The following is a 21,791-nucleotide window of genomic DNA, read 5'->3' on the forward strand; positions in this document are numbered from 1 at the left end:
GGTAATAGAACAATATTTTAAATATTCAAAATGGCCAATTCCACCAAAAGTAAAAGAAATTTAATATAAAATTATTAATAATTATTATCCAACAGCAGAAACTCTTAAGAAAAGAATTGGATTTGAAGTCGATGCCTGCGTATTTTGCCTTGAAGAACCAGAAACTATTGAACATCTCTACTATTCGAGTCACAGGTTGCTTTTGGCAGAACCTGCATATTTTGTTAAGTAACAAAATAGATAATATAACACCTTTTGATATAAATCAAATATTAACATACAAGAATGACATTGTGAAGGATTTATCCGACATGGTCAATATTGTTATAAGTATGGGAAGATATCATATACATTTATGTAAATGGAAAAATCAAAACAAACTTCATTAATACGTTTCAAAAACGAAATCAAAGTCTTCTATTCATCTTTATCTCTGTTAGCCGACAAATATGGACCTATACTAAAGCTTTGTAGTGACATATCAAAATTTCTTGTTTTTTGACTCAACAAAATACTAAAGCTAACGTGATGCAAGGAACTGTCTTGTTGCAGAATGAGTCTGTCTCTTTTAATAAATGTTTTTTTTTTAGTTTTGTATGTTTCCATTGGTTGTAATATTACTGCCTGTTTATTTATTTATTTCTGTTGCCTTGCACAAGTTAAGTTGATCTCCTGTATATGATATTTTCTATTTTTTGTAAGAAAGAAAAGTGGAGATTCTACGGAAGAGGATTGATGCCACTGAAATAATAATAATTTAACTGATTTTTAAATATTATTTCAGTTTTTTTCTCAGAATTCTGACTTTAATCTCAGAATTTTTTATCTTAATGTAGATGGGCACCATGAAAGAAGAGATGTAGGATCATTCAGCTTCAATGACAAAGATGTGAGTTGGTTGAGAGGGCCAGTGACACATTGGAGGAAAATGACGGAATTAGGTGACTTTTTACATGCCCTAGCAAGAGAGCTAGTTTAGTCTCTAAAACAGACATGGCTATGGCTTGATGCTAACATGTTTGCTAGCTGTCAGAATTCTGAGAGTAAAGCCAGAATTCTGAGAAAAAAGTCAGAATTCTGACTTTTCTCATATTATACTGAAATAAAATTTTAAAATCAGTTAACTCCTTAGTTTTCTTTAGTGGCTCTAATCCTCTTCCGTATCATTCCCACTTGAAAATGTAAATGAATGTTTTCTAATCAATAAAGTAAAAAAAAGAAAAAAAAAAAAGAAAAGAAAAAGGGGGCCGCGCCCACTTCTCGAGGAAAGAAAATACGTGCTGCGTCATTGCGTCAGACCCCAGTACGAAGATCATTACAGAACTGTTGTAGAAATCCAAGGATATCTCCGTCGGTCTAAATCATGGACAGCGACAACGAAGTGGTTTCGATGAAAGAATCCAAAAGAAGGGAGCGCCAGTCCGGTGAGGCTCGGTCCACTTTGTGGATCAATAATTGCATTAAATAAAATAAGAATGTATCAACGGTTTTCAGGCTGCAGCCTCAGCGGTCCACACAATGCACATATGGACGCCTGTTTTTCATTCCTTCAAAAATATAAAGTACAAACCTAGAGTTTTACTTTTACATAATGTAATACTAGCTTTATTATTTCAAATAAAGCAGTTGCTTTACCGACAGCTCAGTGTTCTGAAAGCTAACGGTAGCATTACCTACTTTTTATAAGTGAGAGTAAAAAAATAGAGAAAAAACAGTTAGAATTTAATGTAATAAAGCTATAATACATAGAATACGACTATTTTTAGTCGACCTTCTGCGATGTTTATAGAATACTAAACACTTAGTAGAATGTGAGAAAATTGCATGAGCGATAATATCAGGTTCGGCTTTATAACCTAAAGGTTCTCCTAAATTAAAGAAAAAATAAATGTTCAGTAAAAATAAAAGTGTTTTAAAGCTATATTATAAAGAGAACGACTTCTGTGACGAATTTTGTTAAAGAGACTCTTTGGAATGGGAGAAAATTGCATGTGTTGTTTATAAATGAAGCTTTACAACAAGGTTTCAGTTAAACTGCGTAATAAGAAGTAAATTGGATTACCGTGAATGTAATCTAAATTGATCGAATTAGTTACGTTAAGCATTTAAACCCTGGGTTAAGAGTGCCAATGCTAGAGCAGCAAACATTTTAAAATATTTGACTATTATTTGTTTATCTCCATTCATATGGCAATTTAAAAGTTGTGGGCTGTTTTGTGCCTGATTTGACGACCAACTGTTTTCTCTTAGTTTGCTTTTGTCTATTTTATTTTAAGGAATGTGCTGTTATTGTAGACTAATATGCATTAACTTGTTCTCCCAAAGCTGACTGCTGATGGGTGACCTTAATGTAAAGCAACAAAAATTAAGCTGTGGAAAACAGTTTTAAAACAATGTTTTGAAACAGACAATGAAAATATAACAAAACGAAGAGCACTGTTGGAAAAAAACACCTTGATTTTCCAAAAATGTAATATTCGTAAACAGAAAAGTGGATTAATCGATTTGTATAATTTTTTTCCAGCCCTAACTACTGATGCAAAGGCTAGGCATAGGTATAAAATCTTTACTTTGCAGAAATGAAACTGAAGTATAGGATAAAGTGAGTTAATCATACCTAACCGTGTCCCTTTGATAGCTCAGACTAAAGCTAAGTTCAGATTGATTCAATAGATGATTCACTCAAGACATTTAATATGGGTGGCAGCCATTGGATATTAAGGAAATTGCTATTCCAAAATAAGGTGTGGTGACCAGGTTTGGGTTTCTGAAAAAGAGGACCCTTTTTTGGGCGCGAGAGGAACCATGAGAGCCCATCATCAGCCGGAGGAGAGGGGGGCTGGGGGCCCCGTAAGTTCAGGCACGGGGCCACCGGTGTCTATGCTAGTGTCAACGGGTCGGATTCGGTCGCTCCGTCCCCCGCTGGCTCCCTGCCCCCGTCCGCCAGGGTTCCCGGCTCCGCAGCTGATGGCTCGGTTCCGAGTACCCGGTGTGTGTTTTGAATATATGCTGGACTGTAGTCGGCCAAAATCCCGGAAGATTTAGAAATTCCCCCCGGGCATTTTTTTTAGGTATGAAAAGTAGGACGTCTGGTCACCCTAATTAAGGGGGAAGTTTACATTTTCTACTGGGGAACTAAAAAAATCCCAACACCAGGTACAAGAAGAATGTACTCACAAAATAGGTTTTTAAGTCTCGGACAAAGTAATTGAATAGAAAACCTGGTTACAGCTGAGAAATTGAGTACCAGTACAACTTTGATTGCATTATATATACGCAGTACTCAGATTGAGAACACCCTCCTGATTGTGAAGTATGAAGGGAAGGGGGTTCAGCATCATGTTGTGTGGCTTGTTTTGCTGCAGGATGGTGTTGCACTTCTAAAGCAGTTCAAGTCAGAACATAACAGGAGTGTGAAAACAACTGGTTAACAAATGTGTTTCCTTTGCCCCTCTTATGTCAAGAAAAGTGGGTCACGATTCAGCAAACCATTCACAGTAGCTTGTGAAAGGAAATCCAAAGTCCTATAGTTTAAAAAGCAGTTGTTCTGACAGTACAGTGGATTAGGATGGAGAATTTTGTCTTATTCAAACCCCAACGGCCAGAGGGCACAGCGGCACGATGCTACAGTTGTCCCACTTCTGCCAGCCTGCCCCAGGACAGCTGTGGCTATAATTTAGCCATCCATTCTTTAACCTTTCACTGCTATTGAATATATAGATTATTGTTAATTCAGTACAAAATACAGGAAATGTGCATCAGGCTCTCCAATCATTGGTAATATGATTTCGTTAAACTAAAACAAAGTTGGTGTGTGATTTTAATCTGTCATACTTCCTGTATAATCATAGGAGATGCTTGAAGAAAGAAATAGAACTCCCGCTGTCATCTATTTTTTCCATGCATCTGGTGTCCACATTATGTTATCTTAAATTGTTGTTGACGTTCCTTTCCCCCTCTCCTATAAAAAGTGTTGCATAGCTGCATTGGCACTTTTCTAGTTTCTTTGGGGCATGTTGTACATCGCTGGACTGCGTTTTGACTTCTAACTTTGTCTGTAGGTCCAGGCCGTTACACTTCATATGATGTTGAAGGTATGGATCTCAGCCACTGTCTTAGTGCATTTCATTATCAATAACTCTGAATGTCTGGGTGTAGCCTAACATAAAATCAAACTGAAAATGGTTGAAGGTGAAATTAATCCTTACTAACAGGGAACAAAAAAGAAATACAACTGTTTATGTTTAGGGGTGTTTATAGAACTACCAGCATGAATGATCTAGGGCGAATGTTTAGTAAAAAGCCAAGGGTTCCGATTTATCGAACTTGCCTAGGCACAAAATGAGACCTGAAACCCGCCCACCTCATTCTCCACACAAAGGTTAGGATCTATCAAACATTAAGTTTGCGTGCAGTCCATAATTTTCAAAAATGAAATCTTCATAAACAGAAAATTTGATAAACAAAACTGTGTGTCTGCAGCCTCTGGTGTCTGTGTCGCAATTTTATCGATTAGTTGCCTAGTCATAGTGAAAAACCGATGCAACTTCAGGTCGCAGTTAAAGATTCAAGATGATCCATGCATCTATACGTACATAATTCATAAAACATCTGAATTTGATAAGCTGACGTAATGAATGCCTAAAGAAGAAAGCAGAGCGGATAAAGGGGAGAGCAGAACAGGCACCAGAGGCTGCAGGTACACTGTGTTTTTAAGGCTGTTTGTTTGTTGGTTTGTTAGCAGGATTACTTGAAAACTAGTTAACAGATTTGTGCCTCATGCCTAGGAACACATCACGAAAATGCTTTAATGATCCAGGTCATATGTGAGTTTTAGCTATAGGTGTAACGGGCTGTGAGTACACTTCCACAGCAGTGTGTTGCAGTTAGCTCATCATAGATATGATGCAGATGTTTTTGATTTATGCCCAATCACAATGTGAGAGAGACCATCACAAACTAGCTGGGATTACGGGTGTCCGTGCGTCGATTTGACAAGCTTGTTCACCGTCTACAACCCCTCATCCAATGCCATATGACACACAGTTCACCCGTTAGTGTTCCTGGAAGACTGGCCGTGGTGCTGCATTTTTTGCTTTGAGTGCACAGCAACAGACCGTAGCACAGAGCTACAAATTAATTCAGTTCAATTTCAATTCAGTTTATTTCTATAGCGCCAATTCACAGCACATGTCATCTTAAGGCACTTTACAGTTCACCAGATCATCCAGTCAAATTGATTCAAACTTTTCTATCTAAGGACAACCAGTTGATTGCATCGACTCATTGACTCTAATGCAATCCATCATACTAATCATGCTTGTAGCGACAGTGGAGAGGAAAAACTCCCTTTTAACAGGAAGAAACCTCCAGCAGAACCAGGCTGAGTGTGAGCGGCCATCTGCTGAGGCCGACTGGGGTTCAAGGAGACAGAAGTAAAATCGGCGTCCTGTACGGTGTCTGGGGTAGTTTCCGAGGTGTGCCATGCGTTGTGGACAGCACTACAGCTGTAGTTTCTGCCATTAGGTACTAAACAGGAAATGCATAGTGAAACATGTATAAACAAATAGTGTAGAGCGGATGTAGAATTGACCGATCCTTTCTCTTCTCCCTGCAACGCTTTCTGCGGCTCTGTCTGTGGTCACCTACAATTTTCGCGACACACGCAAAGGACCTGCTATCTGAGCATAAACCAGGCTTAAATCACAATATTGGTCAAAATTAGCTGCTTTATGGAGGTCTGCACTATCTGAGTGCTTCTCTAGCCATTTGTTACTTTGTTCAGAATTACAGCTGTTAACCACTCTGGGGTTCCTGGATCTACTATTAAACGTAATCAACTATTGATTACCTATGCCTAAAGAAACTTTAAGCTCAAAGCACCATACTTTCTGTCGTCCTGAAGTCCTTGATACGATCTGTCTGTCTCTGTTTCCATTCATAATATGTCCTTTGATTTGTCTTGCCCAGCTACAAAGGCTGAGCAATTCATTGCATTTGAAATATAATCACGATTTAACAAAACGCAATTTTCTAATCACAGAGACACTCAGTTCAATCATCCTAATTTTTTTTACTCCAGCCCTTTAGGTGGCAGTAAAACTGCATCCATGCATGCAAATAATGGAATACTTTTTTTTATTTTTATCCAATTTTACAGTAAAGACCTGCAACAATGGACTCTGGGAAGGCAAGCTTTCACAAACTGAAAGCCTGGGGTGAAACATCTACAAGTTTGAAGAAAAAACATAATTTTTGTTGAAAATAATCATAATTTAGATTTTTCGGCAAAACCGTGCAGCCCTAGTTGCTACCAAACAAATCTATCCGACTCTTCACCTTACTTTTTTAGTTTTCCCCCCTGTGGTTGCCATAACCAGGACACACAACATTAAACAAACAGCTTATTTAAATACACAATTCATGCTTTGTTTTGGTTGGACTAACGGAAACTTGCTTGTTTTGTGCATGCGCATGGTTCGATAAATCTGAAACATCCTTACTTACATATGTACACTTTGAGTATAGATCCTACGTTTTCTTTGATAAATAAAACCTCAGAAAAGGATGAAGATTTGTTTTCACAGCATGTCTGTGTGTGTCCATTTTTTTTTTTCTTCTAGCTCTGGAGAATCCAGATTCTGGAATTGGCCTGTGTGGCTGGCTGCTGGTCGGACTTTCTCTCCTCCTGATGCTACTCACTCTCCCCCTCTCCATATGGATGTGCATTAAGGTCAGCTCTCTATAAATAAGGCCTGTTTTTAAATCAAACACTATGTGATATAATGGAGTAAATAAATAGCATCCTAAAAGTTTATCTGTCTTTGAGTAATTCAAAGGTTAATTAGACCTCCATTTTTAATTCTGTACTACTGACTCCTAACAATTTCTTTAAGGATTCTTACAGTTTGAACTGTCTGTGTGTTGTGATGGAAGAAATCATGTTGTTAGTAAGTTTATTAGAAGTGTTTTCATGCATTGCAGATTTTAGCCCACGGACTTACATTTGACACAGTTTTCAAACCAATCACCCTGCCTTAACTTTTCATGACAGTCAGTTTGCGGGATTTTTTTTTAAATGCATTTTTCGCTCTAATCATGCGGTTTTGCCTTGTGGTTTGTGGTCATTTCTTTAACAGCTCTCTCAGGGTTCCCATGACACCATTTCAGTCGCTTCTACCTTGATTGACACGCTTTGACATCTTGATTCATTTCTCTTACAGACATCAGTAGATTAGCGCCTTTTTTTTTAAGTTGTCCTGCTGATGGATCGAGTTCTGCCTCTTGGACAGATGGCCTCATATTTGACTCTAAAATGCTAGAAAGGGCAGTGAAAGGTCGTGAAACTTAGACCTACCTCATGCTCGAAGACTTACATCATACTTTTTGCTAATTTGCTGTGTTTGGTTTCTAAGAACACTGTTCAGTGGCCAGACAGTCCGGGTCAGATTTTTCAAAACTGAATCTGCTGCACCCGTTGTGCTCACAACCGAGAACCGACTGTTCCCCGAAATTCTTGAATCAAGTTATTTTATATAATATATAAATATGTTTCATTCATGCTTTAACTCTGTATGATACTTGACCACATTTTGATCATTTACCGCATATCCGTGAAATAATATGGGCCTTTTCTACCCATATATGATCTTTTTGTACAGGCCAGATCCGACGCAGGACCCTGGGTCAGGCATCTTCTTTAGTCTCATATTTCCAAAGGAAATAGTTCAAATATTTTGAGACACATAACCTTCTTGACCTCTTGGGGGTTGCACTTTCTCTAAACCTTGGGAATTTTCTTAAAAGATTAACTATTTTAATGAGACTTTTCCTTTTTGTAATTCTCTCAACATCCCCCTGTGTGTCCGAAGGATGTAAACTGACAAACCTGTCCTTTATAGAGGTCCTCGCTTTGATGGCAATTCCTGGCTGTATTATTTTTTTATTTTTTTTATGTTTTGTTTTTTTCACCATCTACATTATTATGAAAGTCCTGCTTTTTTATGGCAGATCCTCTGGAAAGGTTTTTCTCAGTATTGACTCTGTGTCACACTCTAATGGTTATCTGAATTTTTTTTAGCCTAGAAATAAAAGCCTAACTAGATCCGTCAACTTTTAATATGATTCTTAAAGTGTGTTTTTTATAACAGTGTGCTTTGTTTTTTGTTTCCTCGCTGCAGATTGTGAAAGAGTATGAGCGAGCCATTATCTTTCGACTCGGGCGCATCTTGAAAGGAGGAGCCAAGGGCCCAGGTGAGCCTTTTGTTTCTTCAACACATACATCTCATCCTTTATTATCCTTATCCCTCCAAAAAAATTTGATTTCTCTATTTTTTATGTCTTTAAATCCTTGCAGTGTGTTTCAGCTCCCTGCTATAAATGTTTCACCAGATATTGGGACAGGAAATTAAGGCTGCTACAAGTGATTGTATGATAATGTGGTCCCCAATGCAAAAGCATGGATTTAAATGCTGGCCAGTTACTACTTTATTTTAGTCATAAAAAGACCTAAACTGGTTGATAGCGCTGCTAGGATCACAGCTTTACCTCACGGTCTGCACAGCTGAAGTTGAACCAGCTCACTTTAACTTCCTCCATTCAGAAGCTCCTTTTTTCTGGTGTTTCCAAACATTTTTGTTAGGCTTCTATAATACAGTGGTTGCATTGACTTCAATATTTATCAAAACTGTTTGCATTCTTGTTGTACTCACAGGGTTGTTCTTCATCTTACCATGCACTGACAGCTTCATTAATGTGGACATGCGTACCATCACCTTTGACATCCCACCACAAGAGGTATGACAGTCATCCTTCCCACTTCAAGGGTCATAGAGTTTGTTTTCTACTATAATTCAGTTTGTGGAGTGAAACATACATTTATTCCACACAGGATACATTTTAAGCATTTATTTTTTCTGATTTTGATGGCTGTGACTTGGAGATAAAATTAAAAAAATCTGCTTTCTAGAACACATTTTAAGTTACATCTCAGTGTAGTGGCTCTTAAATCACTGACTTAATATAAGAAATTACCATTTAAAAAAAATGTTAAACTGCATTTTTTTTCCTTAACACAGTTTTTCCTTCCACTTAGCTTTCCAGTATTATTGTTGGATCCATCATCTAGTTCAGGTTTTAAGGCCTACTTTGTCGCTGTGTACAGAACTAAATATTCTGTCTTAAAAACATGTTATATTAAAATCTGAGAAACAACATCGAAACCAACAGAAATATTCTCTTTTGAATTGAATTCCAGAAATATTTTAACTTTTAACAGAAGTTATTTAGATCCAACCTTCCTTTCTCTAAGGTTCTGACCAAAGACTCTGTGACCGTGAGTGTTGATGGTGTGGTGTACTACCGGGTCCAGAACGCCACCCTGGCTGTAGCTAACATCACCAACGCGGACGCCGCCACCCGTCTGTTGGCTCAGACCACCCTGAGGAACGTCCTGGGCACCAAGAACCTGGCAGAGATCCTGTCTGACCGTGAGGAGATCGCACACAGCATGCAGGTAGAGGACAGAGTCCCCCTCGAGTTAGAAACATTATCTTTCTTTTACTTAGAAGAGCATTTTCTCAAGCAAGTTATATAAATAGATTTGTTTTTGCAGCTGTTTATTTCCATTACGCACTTTACTCAATTATGACTCTCTTTGTGTGGACGTTCTCCTCTCTGTGCTGCTTGTGGTTTTGTTTGATTGTTTACTGAGGTCTGGCTCTCTGTTTTATGAAGCCTTTTTGCTCTTTCAACCATCTGAGACTTTATATGTAGGCCGACTCATTCAGGAAACGTGATGAGAGAAGTCAGCGCCAGCTTTCAACCGTTACCTACATGTTGGCAGAGGTTGCACTAACCAACTGTAATCCCGATGATAAGGCAGTTAAAATCCAATTTTCATTTGCGATAAGCTGCTGCAAAAGATAAAATTGATTAAGAGGAGTAACATTTTAAAACTTAAAAAATAAGTCATGTAAAAACAGAAACAAATTGACTACCCAGTTTTAAGATCCTTTATTTTAATTTATTCTTATTATTATTCATACCCCTTTAACTTTTCCACATTTGGTCACAACCCCATCGATGATCTTAGTGTGTTTTAAATGAATCCCAGATTATTTACAGTTGTTCAGTGAATGCATTTTATTTCTTCACATCATGAACATGAACTTTTTTTTGTCAGTTTTAACCTTCTTAGTGTCCCTGTTACTCTGGGGGTTTTGTGGTTTCGTGTCGAAATATTTTTAACCCTTTAAAGCACTGCTGTGTTTATGAAAAGGACTTTATAAATAAAGTTTGATTAATCCCAGCTGGGATGAGACTTTTTATTCTAGTGTGACCATCCGCTTTGGGACCCTGAGAGATAAACAGTGAATCCAGAGAATTTTCCAATGTGAACATAGAGATTGTTTCTTTCTAGAAAGTTAGAGAAGTCATTTTTTTGAATGATCAAGAATATCAATGTTCCTACAAGCATTGTTTTCATGTGTTAAACCAGGGTTCCCGCGGGTCCTTAAAAATTCTTAAAAGGCATTGAATTCTTCAAAATAAAAGTAAGGCCTTAATTGGTATTGAAATGTCTTAAATTAGTCTCTTTTAGGTCTTAATTTTTAAATCATCATAAATAGGATTATTTTTATTACAATTTATTTTTGTAATCCAAATAAAATTTTAAAATTGGCAATTTTTTTTTATTATTTAAAAAAAAAATAACGGCTCGCCATTATTGGTTTCGTCCCGATGGCGGAACCAATAAAAGCGTTGTTGCGGCCGGGACATTTGGGAGATGCGCCGTTTACTTTTTGTCTGGAAAATATGAGCAAGTGTAAATATAATGAAAATTGGCTCCAGCCAAGAGTTTTCTCCATGGCTAAAACCAGGGAACATACATGAGGCTCAGTGGATTTTGTGCAAGAAGTCGTTCAAGCTCAGAACAATGGGAATTAAGGCAGTGGAGTCGCATGCGAATCGCGAAACACAAAGCGTCAAAATCGAGTTACCGAGAAACAGCCGGTATTTCTCAGTTTAGTTCCACCCTTGTCTCTGCAACGCCTCCACTTATCACCAAATCAAACATACTAAGAAAACGATACAAAGAAAAATAGCTTCAAAAAAGACTTAGCACTGGTTATGTTGTGGCTTTAAAACTGATTTGTTTTGTTCCCTGCTAAAACAAAGTTTGTGAATTCAGTTAAATAATTGTTAAAATATATCTGTCATTTGTGTGTTTTTAGCTTTCTTCCTGTATGGGAAGTTTTTCAAAATTTGAAACATTAGTGCAGTGGTTTATGTTAAAATAAACCTTTGGGTTAAGTTGTCGCAAGCAGGTTTTTCTTGTGTTTTTTGTGAATTTGGTCTTACATTTTTTATTTCAAATGGCATTAAAAAATCTTAAAAAGTCTTGAATTTTTACCAGCACCCCAAGATAGGATAAACAAACGGAAATATGCTTACAGGACTGCTTCTTAAAATATATGGCAATGACATCCCAACACAAGCGACTAAAAAGTGGACTAACTAATGCACATATAAATATAAACAGTCTAAGAAACAAAACAAATGATATAGCTGAATTGTTAGAAGAACATAAGCTGAAGATACTTGCTATTTCTGAGACTCATTTAGACTCCTCCTTTGAAGATAGTGAATTACATATAAAGGGTTACAACATTTATAGAAACGATAGAAATAAATATGGTGGTGGAGTAGCTTTTTACATTCAAGATCATTTACCTGTGAAAATGTGTACTGACATGATGAAATATAATATTGAAATATTATGGTTACAAGTTTATTTTCCTCACAGAAAGCCTATACTAGTAGGCTGCTGTTACAGACCTCCAAGTTCTAACAATGAATATCTTGACACAATCTGTGAAATGTTAGCTAATATGAATGTGGGTCTGGATGTCTATTTACTTGGAGATTTTAACATTGACTGGTTTGCTCATAACTGTCCACTGAAGAATAAGATACAAATTGGAGCTAATGCAGGTGGATTTGATCAAATTATGAATAAGCCAACAAGAATATGTGTAAAAAAAGATGGTACTAAAACAGCTACATGTATTGATCACATTTTTACAAACTCTCCAGAAACAGTTAACAAGATATCATCGGTCCCTATTGGAAGCAGTGACCATAATCTGATTATAGTAGAAAAAAACAATAAGGTAGATAGGCAAGGACCTACAATAATTTTTAAGAGATCATATGCATCTTTCAATCCTTATTCTTTTGTTGACAATGTGAGAGAAATATGTTGGTCTAAAGTGTTGACTGAAAGAAATCCTGAGCTTGCACTGTCAAAGTTTGATGATTTATTTCTACCTGTGATTGAGAAACATGCACCTTTGAGAAGGTTTACCGTCAGAACATCGAAAACACCATGGCTGGACAAAGAAATGAAAGAAGCTATGAAAATGAGAGACCAAATGAAAAAAACTGCAATTATAACTGGTAATAAGGAAGACTGGTGCCTCTATAGGAAAACAAGAAACGCTGTGACCAAGCTAAATAAAAAGAAAAAAAAGAATTATTATGAAGATAGAGTAAAGAAGGCGGGGAATGATTGCAAAAAAATGTGGAAGATAGTTAATGATTTGACAGGTAGGAAAAATAGAACGCATCCATTATTCCTTGAGACAAATGATGGCTTCATAACTGGATCTAGAGAAATTGCTAATTATTAAAATAATTATTTCATTAGTAAAATAGCAAAACTAAGAGAAAATATGCCTAACCTAAGTAATGAAATATCTCACTTATTAATAAGAAACGAAATAATGAAAGGGAAAAGGTCCAAGTTTAAATTAGAAATGGTTAACTTGCAGAGGGTAAAGGATTGCCTGAAAGAGTGCAAAGATAAACCACCGGGTGTTGATGAACTGGATGTCAGACTTCTCAAATTGGTTGCTGATGAAATCGCTCCTGTAATTACTCACATTATTAATTTAAGTTTTATGTCTTCAGTGTGTCCACAAGCCTGGAAAACAGCCAAAATAATCCCATTACAGAAAAATAAGAAACTGCCCTTTTCCAGCTCAAATAGTCGTCCGATAAGTCTACTACCTGTGTTAGAAAAAATAACAGAGACCATAGTATATGAACAAATTAATAATTATCTGTCGATTAATAACATAATTTGTCACTCTCAACATGCTTATAGAAAGGCTCATTCTACAGCAACAGCACTAATTAGTATGTCTGATGACTGGCTTAGGAGTTTTGAAATAAAAGATATGGTGGGAGTTGTGTTTCTAGATTTTTCAGCTGCTTTTGATTTAATTGACCACCATCTACTATTAGAAAAACCTTCCTGCTATGGTTTTGAACAATCTGCACTTACTTGGTTTTACAGTTATTTAACTAACCGGTCGCAAACGGTATATTTTAATGGTGCATTTTCTGAAAAACAAACTGTAACATGTGGTGTACCTCAAGGGAGCTGCCTGGGTCCTTTATTATTTTCAATATTTACTAATGACTTACCATACATACTCAAAAAAACTAAAATAATTATGTATGCAGATGATTCCACTATATATACATCAGCAAGAACAAATAATGAATTAGAAATTATTATGAATAACGAACTAGTGGGAGTGGATAAATGGGTGAAAGCAAATAAGCTGGTATTGAATACAGCAAAAACTAACAGCATGATTGTGAGGTCAAATTACAACGTAAACAGTAATCATATATTGAATATTAATATCAATAACGTCTCGATAAGGAATGTGCATGAGTCCAAGCTTCTGGGAGTGACGGTGGATAACACGTTATTATGGAGAAAACATATTAATAACATGATTGCAAAGATGGGTAGAGGAATCACAGTCATAAGAAGACATGCAACCTTTATGTCCCCACATATTCTTAAAATGATAATCCAATCATTGATTTTTTCTCAAATGGATTACTGCCCAGTCGTCTGGTCAAATGCCCCTGGAGAGATGCTAAATAAACTACAACGTGTACAAAATAGAGCTGCCCGAATAATATTGAAGTGTGATTTAAGGACAAATATCATAACAATGCATAAAAAGTTAAACTGGTTGTTGGTTAAAGACAGACTTTCATACTCATTGACTGTTATGATTAGAAACATATCTGTATTAAAAACACCTTATATGTTATTTACAAACCTTACTTTTAGTTCAGAGAATCACGAATACAGGACTAGGCATGCGACTGAAGGAAACTTTAGTTTGCCTAAAGTAAAGTCAAATGCCTTAAAAAGAACTGTTATGTATAGAGGTATGAAAGCATGGAATTTACTGCCGAATTACATTAAACTGATAACTGATTTAAGGAAATTTAAAAAATCATTGAAAGAACATTTATTAAATATAGAGGTAAAACACGATTAGGACTGTCTTCTTCACTTGCTGTGCTTTGTAGTTTGTTTTGATTAGTTTGGATTGTTTCTGTTTATGTATATGGGTATGTATATGTATGTGTATATGTGTGTATGTATATATGTATATGTATAGATTATGGGAGATGTTGTTTTAATGTCCACATAATTTTATTTAATTTGTAATTTTTTTTTATTTCATGTTTTGTTGTTGGACCCCAGGAAGAATAGCTGTAGCTTGCTACAGCTAATGGGGATCCTAAATAAACTAAACTAAAACTAAACTAACTTGCCTTATGCTGTAGGAACCCTGATTTGCAACCCAGCAGACGGTGTATCCAAACACCTTTTTATGCATGTTTGCCCTTAATCAATATTCAGATAGTATTTTAATGATCAAACTGTGCAAAATTCATGGCTGGAGGATATGCAAAAGTGAACATTTACCATCCATCCTTCCATCTTTTCCTGCGCATTGTTTTGTATCTTTGCTCCTTTTTTAAGACTGCAAACCCTGTGTTATCTATATTTAACCTTAATTATTTTCAGCACTTCATCAATTTTTTTTTTAGCATTAGCCCTTAGAAATTAGGCTAGCAATATAAAATGTTCTATAGATATTACTGGGCATTGATATTTTTATTTTTTGAATAATTTTGATTATTTTATCATGACCTCCAACTACATTGATTAGAATCTTTATTTTCCAGCCACTCTCAAACGGCAAGCAGAACACACGGCCGTTTCTCAATTCACTAGAATGCGAGTACAGACTTGTGTCCTCGCCAAGTATGTTCTTGAGAAGAACAAAAGTATGGACTCGGGAAGAACGGGAGCATGCAGCATAAAAATGGGTCGATTGGACCAGAACCGTACTTGTGACGTCACCACACCCTCAGCTCGTCTGAAGCTGTGTTTTACCTCTTGTTATTAATAGTCTCTAGATAATAAGAAATTCTAACTTTTTTCAATTAGTGGGGGAATAATAATTAACACAGTCAAATAAACACAAATCAAATGAACGTTTTGCCAAATAAAACAAAAATATCGCCATCATAGCCTTCACACACGGCTATGCTGAGAAAGGGCTGCTGCAGAGGCGCTAGGATTAAACCTGGCTGCCGTTACCCTTGGAGGTCCGCTGGTTGCCATGTTCCTCTCAACTTTGGAAATAATTTTTTTAATTATGCATTTAATCGTAAATGGGCCATATAGTGAAGCTTAAAGGTGTAATGTTCTCAGCTCAAATGATCTTCAAATGTACCTTTATTGAACAACAGCGTGTTCTGAGAAGATATATCAGTACAGTTCAATTATTATTATTATTAAAACATACCGACCTATTGCACGTGACAAAACAAAATTTCATTTGCAATTTAGTGCACCTTATTCTTGGAGGATCAGGCATTTAGTATGGATATTCTGTCCTTGATAAGCTTCAGATGAAGTATGTAACTTAAAGGTTCTGGTCTGTAACACAAAGCTACCAAAGGGTCAAACTATCTGCATCCGCTTAAAAGACAGATTTCTAAACAGAAATGAATTTTTGGATCTTCAAAACAGCAATTACCTCAGGTAACAATCTGCTTGGCCCATTAGAAAATCACTATTATTGTCCATAGATAACAGGACAAGGATCACACGGATCACATCTTGTGATAAGATATTTTCATTTTGTTATCACAAGATAATAAGATGAACATATTTATCCCAGGAGCCATCATTCTTAGCTGCCAGTGAATACACACGAGGGCAAGTTAAGAAAATTACATACTTGAAATTCGTTCTTTCTTCTGCTTTAAAAAAAACAAAATAATAAAACATTTAAAACCGTGTTTAACTTCTCCACAGTTTAAAAAAAAGAAAATATAAACAGTGCCCATGAACACACCCAACATCATTTTTGCTGGCAACTGGCAAGAACATTAAGTTACAATAACATTATTACTCAGATAAAAACATTGATTTTAACTTTAAATCAAAATCCAGGGAAAATATTTCTGGTTTTCATTTTAGTGCTAAAAGGTAAACAGAAGTGTGACATTAGCATAATTACAAAACGCTGAAGGGGATCTTTGTTGTTAATTGATTCTTTGTGTACAATATGAATTGATTTAAAATGTTCATTAGTTATTAAAGGAAACAAATCATCCTTCTCCAACAAAGCTCTCGGTTTGAAGGTAAAGTGCTTTACAATGTATAAACTTGATACTAGATCATACTTTGTAACTAAATGCAGCCTTCAATTCAGTTTCTCCAGTAAAGTTTTCATAGGATCAGCTCAGTGATTTCCTGTGACTGTTCAGTGCAGCAGCAGAGTGATGGTTTCCTCTGTAAGGTGCAGCTTTGATTTGTCTATCTGCTGGACAGTGCTTAAAACAAAGATGTGTTGATCTAATGTTGCCGTGTTTTTCAGTCCACTCTGGACGACGCCACAGACGACTGGGGAATTAAGGTGGAGCGCGTGGAGATCAAGGACGTGAAGCTGCCCATGCAGCTCCAGAGAGCCATGGCAGCCGAGGCAGAGGCGAGCCGTGAGGCCAGAGCCAAGGTAAGGACGAACAGCTAACAGATCATCTGAAATGCATCACTTAGGCAGGATGTTTATGCTTAAAGAGAGGAAATGTCAGATTCTCACAGGAAGAGGTGGTGATTTTCCTCTTAAACAAAGGAAGGGATTTGGAGCTATAGTGGATCTCAGTGTGAATTAAAAAATCATTTGTGTAGACAGGATTTTATTTTCATTTTTGTTCTTCATCCTACTGAACAGTAAAGTTATCCTTTGCTCATTATTAGCGTAGGACAGACTAGATTAGGATTAAATATGGGTTTTAACACTAGAACTCCTAAGGCCTTCATTTTGACGGTTCTGAGATTTTAAAGAGAAAGAACTAAATCATGTTGCTCGTGTTAATCGACTTTTTCTGTTTCTATATTTCCTTCATTTTCACATAGTTTTTTAAAATAAAATAAAAACGTAAAAAAATAAATATGGTAAATTTTACCTCGATCTCCTACAGCCGTCATATTGACGGCTCTATTAGTTGCGCTGTAAGTTCTTCCCCCGGTTGATTGACATTCGGTACCGTTGCCTAGCAACCAACACCCTACCTAGAACTCTTTGGCTAATATGGAAAAATGGCTTTCAGAAGAAATCTAACAGCGAAACAGGCTTTAGAAATGCTTTAAAATATGGATGATACCCATTCGGGCGGAGAAGGAGAGACCGATGAGGAGAACTGGGTAGAAAGCGGCTCAGATTCTGACAGCGAGTCCGCGGATGATGAACCATCCCAGGGGAAAACGCAGACATATCAGTGACCCATCAGACAATAGTAAAACTTTTGTTCAAGCACTGCCCACACCTCAGTCAGCCACACAGCATCCCTAAAGCCAAACCAGAGCTGCGGTCCAGTCGTTAAAGCTCACCTTTCTCACAGCGGTTCTTTGAAAATGGCAGAGGGTCGTAAGAGAAAAAGTGTCTGAGAAGAAAAGAAAAGCCTCAGAAGAGGCAGATATATCCCAGAATGCTTTGCGCAGATAGCTCTCCTCACAAAGCATGGGATTTGCTGTCACAGCGGCCCGCTGTCCACATAGGCTGTTGCTACCCGACAGCGGCAACTAATAACAAAGATTGCGCAGGCACCGCGCAGTGGAGGAGGAGTTACATGACCAACGAGGCAAAAAGCAGTGATCATCTGTCCAAACAGTCAGTTAACTGAGTTTGCTACAAAGTTTACTATATAGTCCCCACTGTTGGTGGAAACGGTAAGCTTGTATGAGCTATGAGAACAGCACATTTTAAACAGTTTCGTGCACGAGGGGAAATGGGCTCGTGAATGCTCTTGCACGTGCATTTTTTTTTTTTTTTTTTAGTGGAGAAGGCGGGCGGGTCTTTTTAAAAAGACTTCTACAATTCCTTTAACCAGGCTGTGCATGTTTGAAAGAATTTCGAGCCAATATAGGGATTGGTCTGATCTAAAAATGTCATTGTGACTAAAAAGACAAAGAAAGGAATTATTGCAGCTCTGTACCAGCAAAAGTAAAAAGGTTCCAAAGGAACCTGCATGTTTCTTCCAACGCTGTGATGATCTACAAAGCACCTTTACGACAAAGATTCTCTACCCAGCTTTTTTCTGTCCCTAGTTTTACCAGGAGGATCACATGTAGGTTCAAATACTGTTTCTAATGAGTCCAGAAAATGAGCAACAGGTGACATTTATTACTGCTGTTTTTGGGACAAAAGTGTTTCTAAGGTAGTCTTTAAATAGTTTTTCTTCTGAAATGGACTCAGATCTTAATTTTTATTTCCCTCTGAGCCGTGAAATGAAGGGTCTCCCCTCTTTCTCCTGTCTTCCTGTAGGTGATCGCTGCCGAGGGCGAGATGAACGCCTCCCGCGCCCTGAAGGAGGCCTCCCTAGTGATCGCAGAGTCCCCTTCAGCTCTGCAGCTGCGCTACCTGCAAACCCTCAACACCATCGCCGCCGAGAAGAACTCCACCATCATCTTCCCGCTGCCGCTGGAGATGATGCAGGGCTTCATAAAACACTGAGGGAAAACTCCTTCTATGCCCCCTCCCAAAAAAAAAAAACCACACACACCTATAGGTCAATGAGGCTTTAGGCTTTTAACCAGCAGAGTTTCTAAAGTAGCTAATTGCTACTTTTCTTTGATTTTAATTTTTGAACTGCAACTGTTTAACCTCAACTCTTTACATATTCTGTTTTTAATTTAAAGCTCCTGCTGGATGGGTGAGCTGCCTCTGCTCTCACACGCACACATACTCCAAATCTATCCTGATATTGTAACACTGTTACCACTGCTGCCCAAACAGCAAGGGAATCATTTTCAAATGATTTATAAAACTATTAAACTCAGTATTTTAACCTCAAAGGGTCAAAAAGAGTCGTGTTTCAGCCAGTGAAAAAGATGCATCATGCTAACCGCTCTCTTTCTTTTCTTGCAGTGCCTTGTAGAATTTTTCACACCTCTTGACCTTCTTCACTTTCCCTCACTTTAAAAACCACAAACCTCAGAGTGATTTTTTTGGTGTTTATGTTATGGAACAACACAGAGTGATATATGATAACGGAGTGAAAGAAAACGGATGGAAGACCTACACTTAATTATAAGAAGGATTAATTGGATAATTGATCCTCTGTCAGTTTCCTGCAGGCTGAATGTCATCCATCAGTTCTGACCAGCTTTCCTGTCCTTGCTAAAGAAAGTCCCCTCAGCATGATGCAGCCCCCACTGTATTCTTACTGATGTCCTCAATCCAACAGAAACAGCTGTTTTTTAAACCAAAACTTCTTTCTCATGGTATTCGAAATGGATTTTATTGATGCAACACTACTGGATTTTTATACGTAAAAAAAATGTAGGATCCATTCTGCTCTACTTTGTGTTGATCCATCCCATAAAACTCCTAAAAGATCGGGGTTGTATTGGGACACATTGTTGAGAGGTTCAAGGGGTATGAAGAGTGGGCTCTGTACATAAAAACAGGGAGGACAGCCAGCACTCCTGGAAATAGATAAACTGTTACTTTAATCCACTTATAAGCTGAAAAGTTTTATGTTATCTGGCTGTACATATTTACTATAAGCTTTCTATCAACTCACAGTATATGAAGTATTTAGTGGACAATACAGGCTTTAAATACCTGTTATCTATTAAGCTGACAAAACCCAGAGTATATATCTAATAGTATAGTTCATTAATATCAGTCGTGCCTTTTCATTTCATCCTATCCTCAGATTTCTTACTCTTTAAAAATCAGGGGCTACGAATCTTTCAGCCAAAAGCCTTAACTCACTGCCAACCAACCATCTGGGTTAATATTACACTCTTCTCAAATGTAACCCTTTTTATGCCATATTTTCTGAGTGTAACACAAACCAAAAACGTATTAACCTTTATACTAACCTGTGAAAATATAGATGCATCTTCAGTAGCTAGACTGTTAGTAAATGTAGTTTATGCATCTTGTAAGTTTTAACTGTTGTGTTTTTCAAAACGCAGATCAGCCTTTAAATTATCACCACTTCCTTTAAACCAGGATAATCAGTAAAAGCCTCCATGGATCAGAGCTTTTTTGTTTTTTGGTTCACTTAGATCAATGTTCTGCAACCTTTATAATCTGAAGAGCCATTTATCCCCAATTCCATCTAAATAAAAGCAGCTTAGAGCTGAAAACATGACATCACCTTATGTTAAAACGCAGATTAATTTTTGATAAATATCCTCCATAGGAAAGCTGTTACAGTTCTAAACAACCTACTGTTTTCTATTTTAGCTTTTAAAATAAGTGCAAACAAAAAGAAATCTGAAAAAAGAGAATGCATTTTTAATTAATTGATATTTATAAATCTCACACTGAAAAAATTCACCTCTGCATTTGTGCTGCGCCCTTATCAGTGTGCAAGCGCACTGCTCTAACCCACTTGGCCAAAACACCCCAACAAAGGCATGGATTTTCTACTATGACCCAAAAAAAAAAGGGTTTTATGATGTAATAAGAAAAATACAACAGCATACCAAGCATCTAAGACTGCTATTTGTTATTATACCATATTCTAAATTATTAGTTAGCATCTAATCATTTTCAGCCATCATTAAGAGCCATTGCAGAGAATCCAAGGAGACATTTTGACTCCAGAGCCACAGGTTGCAGACCCCTGTCTTAGATTGACGAAAACAATTGTCTGTCCATGTTGGTTTTCTGTACCTGCAGCCTTTCACCCCTTCAGATCATTTATTTCTACCTCACTTATGGGTATTATTTTGGGGGGGGGAAAGCAAACTTGTAAATCTTCTGCTCAAATATCCTAAATTTCATTAATAATATTATGAAAACTTCAAAATTTCAGCCCATACTGTAGATAATAAACCTTGATTAATGATAAAGCATTTGGCATTTCGAGGTAAATATTTTATCTAATCTATGAAAAGAAATCTATACATAATCAATAAAGTTGTATATGGAGAGTTTTCTCAGCGGTCATAATATTCTGGCTGATCTGTGTGTGTTGTTTAGTAGTTTTGTGTGGGTAGTGAGTAGAATCACCTTTTATTACATGTTTTATCATAAAGCCGTTACATTTTACAGTAGTATTTCCTGTATGAGCTGCTGTTCAGTCATTTTAAGCTGAAGGTTTGATTAAGGCAAACATTGATCAGTAGCTTCTCTGCACCCTGCAGATCAACTGCTCAGTGTCGTTTATGATCGCGTCTCCTTTCGATGCAATTATTTAAGCTGGTTTATCACGTTTTTACAAGTTTATTATTGATAAAAGATGATTTCTTTTAGGTTTGTGCTGTTGCCTTTTACCAGCTTGTTTGATATGATTTTAACATTCAATGCCTGTACACGATTTTAAATAAAGATGGTATCCAAATCTTACGGTAATGCAGTTTTTTGTTTTTTTGA

General features: G+C 36.9%; 1 protein-coding gene across 2 annotated transcripts; it reads left to right on the forward strand.

The window, feature by feature from the left end:
- The first annotated feature begins 1,266 nt into the window (after positions 1 to 1,266).
- On the forward strand, positions 1,267 to 21,764 carry stom (stomatin). Of its 2 annotated transcripts, XM_038268312.1 has the most exons (8): positions 1,286 to 1,424; positions 4,062 to 4,094; positions 6,624 to 6,733; positions 8,181 to 8,253; positions 8,714 to 8,796; positions 9,311 to 9,514; positions 16,776 to 16,910; positions 18,723 to 21,764. In XM_038268312.1, the coding sequence occupies exons 1-8, from the start codon at positions 1,364 to 1,366 to the stop codon at positions 18,909 to 18,911; spliced, it is 888 nt and encodes a 295-aa protein (XP_038124240.1). In that variant the 5' UTR covers positions 1,286 to 1,363; the 3' UTR covers positions 18,912 to 21,764. The 2 variants fall into 2 exon arrangements, with proteins under 2 accessions (XP_038124241.1, XP_038124240.1); XM_038268313.1 differs by lacking the exon at positions 4,062 to 4,094 and having other exon boundaries at positions 1,267 to 1,424; positions 18,723 to 18,911.
- The last annotated feature ends 27 nt before the right edge of the window (positions 21,765 to 21,791 follow it).

The sequence above is a fragment of the Cyprinodon tularosa genome, unplaced genomic scaffold (assembly GCF_016077235.1).
Source record: "Cyprinodon tularosa strain WSP-4 unplaced genomic scaffold, ASM1607723v1 ctg7, whole genome shotgun sequence".
NCBI classification, from domain to species: Eukaryota; Metazoa; Chordata; class Actinopteri; order Cyprinodontiformes; family Cyprinodontidae; genus Cyprinodon; species Cyprinodon tularosa.

Bases quoted from the DNA above. Each gene is read 5' to 3' on its own strand.
- stom (XM_038268312.1), top strand. From the start codon at position 1,364: ATGGACAGCGACAACGAAGTGGTTTCGATGAAAGAATCCAAAAGAAGG. The intron at 8,254-8,713 runs GTGAGCCTTTTG...TTGTACTCACAG, and splicing joins AGGAGGAGCCAAGGGCCCAG to GGTTGTTCTTCATCTTACCA. The intron at 9,515-16,775 runs GTAGAGGACAGA...CGTGTTTTTCAG, and splicing joins AGATCGCACACAGCATGCAG to TCCACTCTGGACGACGCCAC.